Below are 8,651 nucleotides of genomic sequence, written 5' to 3' on the forward strand. Positions count from 1 at the left end.
ATTTATATGGCTGAGTACAGAAACAGTAAAACTTCTTTTGGGTACCAAAAATAATAGCTGTATTAGCACAGAGCTTTGTCTGGGTTAGTGTACCTAGCTGTTAAGCAGGGTTATTTAGACCAGGCAGTGTCACTGACATGGCTACCCTGTATCTGGTACAGGAATTCTCTCTTGGAACAAGCCTGAAACTAAACTGCGCTGTGTCATTCCAAACATGATGCTTATAACACTAACTGTACCACTGCTGTCATGCCTGCTTGGTTTCTGTGGGTTTGAGTAGAGACCAAAAATACCAGTGAGTGAACTGAAATGGTGGTGTCGTCTCATCTTGTTGAAGCTTTTTTATTTATTTATCCACAGGTACTTCAAATGAAAGCATTCCTCAAACTGCCACACAACCAGCCATTTCTCCACCACCAAAGCCTACCATCTCTAGAATTGTTTCCTCAGCATATCTATTAAATCCATCACCAAGAACTTCAGGAAATGTTGCAACAAAAATGCCTAGCCCTGTCACAGCAGTGAAAAGGACATCTTCTCCCCATAAAGAAGAGTCTCCCAAGAAAATGAAAATCGAAGAGGTATTTTGGATTTTGGGGTCATACATAGCAATGTCCAAAACTTTGAATATTCATTTCAGCTGCAGAGTGCTGATTGTTGTGTTTCAAATATTTTGTTAACCGGGGTGTATATTTCCTATTCTGATTGCATTGCTGCTTTATGTATTCAGCTTGCTTAGGTGTTAGTGTTTTTTTTCTTAGGCTGATGTTTGTCACGTGACACACGTGCTGCATTTCTGAGAATTCTCAGACATGCTTAGATTCTAAATTCTTGTCTTAAAAGCAGGTTTTTTTGTTTGAGTACAACATGTTAAGTCTCAGAAGTAATTCTGTTTTCAAAACCGCTTTATGACCTTATTTTCTTGTTGATTTTTTAAAAAATGTTTTTATGATTTTTTTAATAGTTTCTGGGTTTGTTTTCATTTTCAGCAGGATGAAATGAGTGAAGATACTAGCTGTATAGATTTGAATGAGCATGAAAAAATGGAAACTAAGGTATCTATGCCTACACCATAGAATTTTGTGTATATTAATCAGGACTCTTCCTTGTGAAAATTACTGTGTTTGCCTCTAGGAATGACTGAGAGTGTTCATAGATACAATATAGACTCTCCAGTAAAGATAGCAAAATGATACATAATTTTATCAATGTATATGTCAAGATTAATGAATTGCAGTACATTATCTGTTGCCAGGCTAAGCTGAGCCTGAGTCCATGGTCGCATAGGACAGCAATTTCTTTGCTGGTCATTCACACAGTGTTATGCATGGCAAAAAAAATTAATGATGATATTTATATTGCATCAGATCAGGCATGTGTCTATATGCCTTGCTTTGCCGGCATGCCAAACTTGATGTATATTACTTAAAGAACAGTTGTCCTATGTATTCCATTGGGATTTTTTCATGTTGGGCTGAGAATCCTGAAGCCAGGTGCTACCTTGTTCACTGTTGAGGTAAAACAAAGTTTCAAATGATGGTAAATAAATACTTTCTGATAGTGAAATTATTCTATGAAATTGCAGCATACCTTTTGGGGACTTCCAAAGATTCAAGCATGCCTCTCCTGTATCTTGTAATTTAGCAGACAATTTTTCTGCTTACTGATTGGCCAGAAAGGGTGACAGTCTATCTTAAGCCATATGATAGCAGCTCTCCACTTGGGTGCATACAGTTTTTGTAGGGCGTGTTCTGTTGTCTTTGGAATCTCTGGAAAACATATCAAGAAATTAAAATAGCTAATAAAATGCTTGAAGTGCTTTGGTTTATAGTTTACACACCTGTAAGTGAGGAATTGTATCTTGTTATGTAGTCACATTGAAATCTCTTTGAATTCAAGACAGGTGAAGTCAGAAATGCAAGTAAGCATTTAATTCTAATGTTGAAAATAGATCCTCTGGGTGCAGATCATTGTAAAAGATAAAGGTACTCCTGTTAGCTTTTATTGTTAGTCTCCTCTAAATCTTATATCCTTAATAGGCACAGAAGGAAATGGTGGAATGAGCTTTAACATAAACATAAGTATTTTTCCATTGAAATGAATGCCTTTTTGTTAGGGTATGGTTTACTAAATGATAGTTTTAACTAACAGGCTGTCTTCATTAAAATGAATGTGCTACTACCCTGCTTTAGCTGTGCAGTCCCACTGTTGTACCTGAAAAACTGGCTTTGATGTTAAATCTGTTCATCCACAAAGCTGATTCAACAACCTGTTGAAGTAGTAGGAAAACTTTTTCTGCTGGAATGGTGAAAGCAGTGGAAAAGCAGTTGAATTTGCAACAAATTCAATAGCTTTTCACATGGTCTTTCTTGATACTATACTTTTTGTCTTTCGTGAGTTGAATGACATGTAATGTTTTCATATAGGGTTCTGTATAAAAGGTGTTAAGTGGTTAAACAAGTGACAGTTGAGAAGTGATTTAGCTTGTATTGATGTCAGATTTCTAATCAGCAAAACATAATACAGAAATCCCACACTAGAGAACAAAAGGATGGGTATCAACGCAGCAAGTACCAATATTTGCCTTTTTTCTTTTGCTGTATATGCTTAACTTAAAGGCATTCGGTTTAATGGAGTTCGATATTGCTTTTATAATTGGAAGTGGTATAACTGTGTCGATGTTTTTGTGTCTTTAGGAGCAACTTGAGACAGAAGTGAATGTTAATTCTCAAACAGAAACTCTTCAGACAACTTCTCTGCAAGCTCCTCAGGTACTGTTTTTGAGAACACCTCCATGCGTGTGTGCTAATCTGTGGTGAAAACACTGACATTAAAATGAGTCCAGACATTAAAAATAAATGTGTATTTTTTAATATAAATCCATTGTGTGGAAAGCTGCTTGTTGTTACTGTTGCAATTTTTGTGTTTTAGATGGTCATTGATCTTATTGAATGTGCATTGTAGCTAAACATGTATGGCTTGCCATACAAACTGACCGAAGCTGGATTCGCTCTTCTGAATTGTGCCTTCAAAGTAAGGGGCTCAGTTTATTCCTTTGTGCTTTGCACATCACAGAATAATCCTTTCTAACAAGGAAACAAATGCTTTAAATAGCTGCTGCTCAAAGATACCCTGGTAGAGGTTGAGAATGTCTGAACTGTAACCAGATTCTGCTGTTTGGTGTGACAGAGAGATAAATTGTAATCTTATAATTTCTTAGCCAGCTGTGTTGCTTCCCTGAAGGTATTAGAAGTGTGAGGAGCATTGGAAAAATAGACAAAGTTAATTTTCTGGCATTCACTCAAATTTTTGTTCCTAATACTGTAACAACTTGTAGAGAACACATCTTTGTCCTTACTAGCATTTTTAAGTTACTCTTCATGCTCTACTGATTAAAGTTTCACTATCACAAAGTATTTTATGCACACTTCACTCATTAAATGTGTAGTAAATGTATTGATTGAAAATGGAGATATATTACAATAGTATTAAAAGTATTTGTTATCAGACTTTTTGAGCTATACGAGCAGTATGAATAAAGGTAACAAAATTGTTTGGCCAAAACTCCAGATGTTACTTCGGCACTCTAAACTGCTTCAGGGAAAATTTTAGATCATTTAGTACACTAAGTTCATTTTACCTTTTGTTGAGGGAGGATTATATGAAGCTTTGTAGCTTTTACAAAATTATGTAGTTGTTACTTTAGGAAAAGTAATCTGGAAACTGCAGAAGAATGGTGGGCCTCTTCTGTCATTTTTCAGTATTCTGGCAGGCTTTGTTTAAAACACTGCTCGTGTTGTAGAAAATAGAAACATGTTAAATGGCAGGTCAGCACCAAGCAGAGTGGGCTGCTGGGGGCAGGGGGGAGGCAGGCAGGCAGAGCTTTTGTGCCCTGAGTCCTTCTTGCACTGTGCTTTGCTACTGTCAGTCAGTGCTAACTCAATTGACTTTTTAATAAAACAACAATTAAGAGCAGTCATTTTAATGCAGCTTTTCCCATGTATCAAATGTACCTTATATTAATTTTGAATGCTTATAACACAAGAAAACATTTGATGATAAATCATGGGAAGTAATGCATAACTGGGTTACTGGGATAGCAAATAATCTGGTGCAGGAGAAAAGAAGCCCTTCGAAGTTTAAAACGCACATGCACCCACCCCGCACCCCCCACCCCCCCACCAAAAACCAACTCAACCCAACAATAAAGGCTTGTTAAGCCTGTGAGAAATTAATGAATCGCACTGAATCTTGAGTATTCCTTTTCTGTGCTTTCCTTTATTTGGCTTCAGATACAATTTTACTGAATGGGATTTAAGTCTTTTAAGTGGGCACTGTTTCAGAGTTTGTCTTACCTTTTCCATATAAATCTAAACCAATATCAAAAGTTGAAAATTTGTCTGTACAGAGCTTTTAAACAGTCTGAAATGTGAATGTGTGAAGACACATACTTTGCACTGGGGACAGTTTATCATCCTTCATCTGTAAGGGGCTGAGGCTTAACACTGAACTGTTCAAAGGAATTTCGAAATACTAAATATCTAGGTCAGGTAGTAGATGTCACTGATCAAGCACCCTTATTATATCAATATTATGTTTTATTGTATTACAGGTTACCAGTAGGCTCAGCTTTATCTGCAGATTTATCTTCCTAATTTCTTTCAGTTGTTGAAAAAGGAAATGTACATCATGAAAGACTCTTGTACAAATTTTTCTTAATGACTGTGTAGGCAAAGGAAATACCTGCTTCTATATTTATAATTATCCTTATCTTGGTGTATTCCTAAAAACTCTTTTAAAGATCTTGGTTTTGAAAGTTAGTGCCATTACTATAGTATTTTTCTTCTGATATTTACAAAGTTAAAATACAACCAAACTTCTTCTTTTCTTTTCAGAAAACACCCAGTACAGACCTTTCAGATATCCCTGCTCTCCCTGCAAATCCTATTCCTGTTATCAAGAATTCAATAAAATTGAGATTGAACCGGTAAAAACAACCTCAGGGGTCCATAAACAGTATCTGCCAACTCAACCTGTTGTCTTCTAATGCTAGAAAAAAAAAGGAGAACGGAGGGTGCAAGACTAGAACATAATTGCAAATGGATTTAGGTATATTTTGTGCACTTCCCTTTCTGGGCTAAAATCACCACTTGATTGGAAGTCCAGGTTAGTATGTGAAGCCAGGAGTACAATTAATGTGTTAGCAACAGTTGCATTAAATATTTCGAAGGATTACTGCCTTTAAAAACATGAACACTATTTGTAGCCATATTTGACATTCTGATTGAATTTCTTTGCATTGTTTCAAAATTGAGATAAAACTGGCATAAGAATCCCTTAAATGCACTTTTATGTACTTTTTTTATTGGAGTATGACTAATTTTAGATTGTCAGCTGATACATTTTCGTTTTATTGAAGGATCTCTTCAATAGTAGTAATCTGCAAATTGGGTGATGTTCTATGATGTACTATACATTGAAACCAAAGTGTATAGCATATCTAGTTCAACTGCCATCAAGCAGCAGTAAAACTTTAAAGTGAAATGTCAGATCTTGAGGTTATATGACAAGTTTGAGGAAGTAATTGGGAAGTTTTGGTGTTGATGGGACATGATTAAGATGTGGTCTACTTTTTATTTATAGGATTGTTTTAAGGTGCATACAGATCAGCAGTCAAACAGCAAATAAACTTTCCTTTGAGCTAATCAAACTCCTTATTCCCTTTTTGATCCCTTTACTTCTTGGGAAAGGCTTTGCATTTTATGTTGGTGGGGGGGTTGGTGGGGGGTTTTTTTTTTGGTGTTTTTTTCCAGCTTGTATGCACCATATAGGACAATAGTTATTTATACAAAATAAAAACAAGCTATGTACTCATTTGGATTTCCCCCTGCCACTTATCTAATTGTAATACCTTCTGGCCTGTAGGCACAAATTCAGAATTTTGTCCCATGACTAAAGTGTTTAAGTAAATATTGCGTGCCTGTGAAATAAAACACCTGTCTTGATGGCCTTTGAATTGCTAAATATGAGATGATTTTTGTACACTCCATAAAAGTCCTGTATGCATTTAAAAGCTTCAAATTTTAAATAAAGGCAAAAAGATTTTTCCCTAAGTATTTTAACCTTTTTATTTTTAGATGGCTCATCAGAAATAGTTTTACATACTGAACAACACTGAATTTTTAAAAATCATATTTCTAGTAAGCACTTGACATCTAGTAAGCTCTTTTACTCTTATTTTTTGTTCTTGTAGTCCTATCAAAAAAGTAACAACTTTTTCTTTTGAAAGAACTGAATCTCTTGTGGCAAAGGACATCAGTATTTGAGGAACATGAGGAATACCAACAGTAATACCAGATGTAGATAAGAAACTTCATGTTACTATTACTTAAGTCTGAAATATGTGGGATGTCAAATCATACTTCCCATACTTTGATTAGCATGTTTTATGAACTCCCTTCTCCCGTTGTGCTCCATCCTATTACACGTGCATCTTTCATGTTAAAATTAAATTACTTACACTCTTCCCCTTATCCTTCTAAATTAATTCTCCAAAGTCAGAGTGTAGCTTATCTTTTACTTAGGCTGTGCAGTAACTGAAGGGGTTTTTTTTTGCCATTTGTCTAAGATGTCTAGTATACAATATTTCTTTTCCTTGCCCTGTGCAGCCTGCTGTCGTCCACCCCCCAAAGAAGGTTATATTAACAGTTGAAGTGTACAAGGTGTCTGTGTATTTTGTGTAGCTATGGAGTTTAGATCGAAATTGCCAGGCACAAATTTAGTCTTGTCATTTTGTTTACACATCAGAAAATCTTTTTCATTTTATTAAACGTTTCATGTAACTGCACCCAAGTTTTGCCAAGCTGGAAACTTGGAACTTTTCTGTATAGTGACTTTTTAATTCTAGTTTTCATAACCTGGAGATCAGACTGTTGCTTTCGCATGATGTACGTAGTGTCTCATGACTGGAGTTTGCTTTGTTTTATAGTATCTGTACTCCTTGTATTTTTCAAGAGCTATTTTGTAAACAGATGATGTATTTCTCCATTGAAAACACAATAAAAAACAGCACAATCCCATAGTTGTCTGATTTTTCTGAATGCATAAAATGGATTTTACTCTCTTAATTCATGCTTGGCTCTTAAATTTTCTGTGAAGACAAAATATGATGTGGCCTAAAAGACGTGAATGTTCTCTACATAAGCATCATGATGGATATAGGAAGTGGAAGTAGCATTCAGGGAGGATGTTGAGTTCTAGTCTGTTAAAGGGAAAGGTTGTGGATTGTGCAGTGACTTGGCAGGGGCAGAGTGTATTGCCAGAAAAAAAACAAATCCATTTTAAGAGCATCCATTCCTTGTTTCCTGATCAGGAGTCTATCTCAAAGTCTTGAATTCTTAAAAGCTGATGAAACTAGAAGAAATGTGTGCATAAACAATTTGGGGCTGTACTATTTTCTTGAAAGTTGGAATTCCATTTTTTGAAAACTTTCAGCTGTAACAGTTTTGGCATCTTACACTTGCTTTTCTTGCAAGTGACTATTTCTTGTGTCAGCAGATGGCACTATTTCTCTTCTTGTCATAGTTTAAGCTTGCCCTGAAATAAAAAGTAAAAATTACAAGTAACTGTGCATCATTGATCTTAGTATCAGCATGAACCCAATCCTCCAAATGCTTGATGTGAGTAACTTTAATAAGTAGTCTCCTTTTGACTAAAATTTCTTTAACTGCTAAAACCACTGATGATTACGGTCTTCATATTATAATTACCCTGCCTAAAACAATAAACCTTTGTGTTGTATATATTTTTCACAGCATGCAATTGCATGTCTTGTCTAGAAAAGATTCATCATCTTTATATCTTGCCCACCCTGTCTCCCTTTCATCACAGCTGATGTTATTTATGGCTTTAATTCCTCTTTTATTTTCGCTGACCAATAAAAATCTGCTAGTAGATACACAAATTTCTGTTCAGTGCTTCTCAATCTACTGGCAATAGGCTTGTTTTTCCAAGTTACCAGTCATGAACCTCCAGAAGTAAGTTCATGGACTCAAAAGGATCTGCAAACAAGAAGCTGAAAATTACTGTTGTAGCCAAAATAATTAACACTAATAAGCCATGGTTCTAACAGATGGCTTTAGATGTACTGATTTGAATCAGACATTTGAGTTGATGAGTTCTCGCTAAAGTTGTGCTTCCTTGCTGTAGGTAGTATGTGTGCATGCCATTTCTTGGTTTCTTTCTTTTTTCTTAACTGCAAAATCTTTACACTTGTAGCTACAAGTAGTAGTAGGTAGCAACAAATACCAGTTGATAGTAAATTTACCTTAAACAACCGATTTTAATCGAACAATAAAAGTTAAAACTCAGTTCTTCAGTTTGTAGAATAGCAAAAAATAATTCAGTAATTACTGAGCCAGAATCTGTACTGAAATGAATGCTGTGATAGCTACTGAGGAAGTAAATGCGTTTATTTTCTCATATTACGTATTTTTTTGGAAGTTGGGTGCATTTGTACAGAAGGCATTTGACGTTTTGAAGTGCATCATTTATGTAACTATAAACACACCAGTTACATAGCTTTGCTGTGCTTAGTCTCTCTTTGACATCGTTGTGGCTGAGCCATACTTACCAAAATTTTGTCGCGTAAA

At 35.5% G+C, this 8,651-nt stretch overlaps 1 protein-coding gene across 4 annotated transcripts in view; it reads left to right on the top strand.

The window, feature by feature from the left end:
• PAPOLA (poly(A) polymerase alpha) overlaps positions 1-7,079 on the top strand; it is a 44,640-nt gene extending 37,561 nt beyond the window's left edge. For 3 of the 4 annotated variants that reach the window (XM_056345229.1, XM_056345228.1, XM_056345231.1), the window contains 4 exons: positions 361-581; positions 990-1,055; positions 2,697-2,771; positions 4,896-7,079. In XM_056345229.1, the coding sequence (XP_056201204.1) occupies positions 361-581; positions 990-1,055; positions 2,697-2,771; positions 4,896-4,991 (458 nt within the window). In that variant the 3' untranslated portion in view covers positions 4,992-7,079. Of the gene's footprint in view, positions 1-360; positions 582-989; positions 1,056-2,696; positions 2,772-2,931; positions 3,034-4,895 lie in introns of those variants that run through there. The other variant, XM_056345230.1, reaches the window with a different exon arrangement.
• Positions 7,080-8,651: the final 1,572 nt, after the last annotated feature.

This window comes from Falco biarmicus, chromosome 7 (genome assembly GCF_023638135.1).
Source record: "Falco biarmicus isolate bFalBia1 chromosome 7, bFalBia1.pri, whole genome shotgun sequence".
NCBI classification, from domain to species: Eukaryota; Metazoa; Chordata; class Aves; order Falconiformes; family Falconidae; genus Falco; species Falco biarmicus.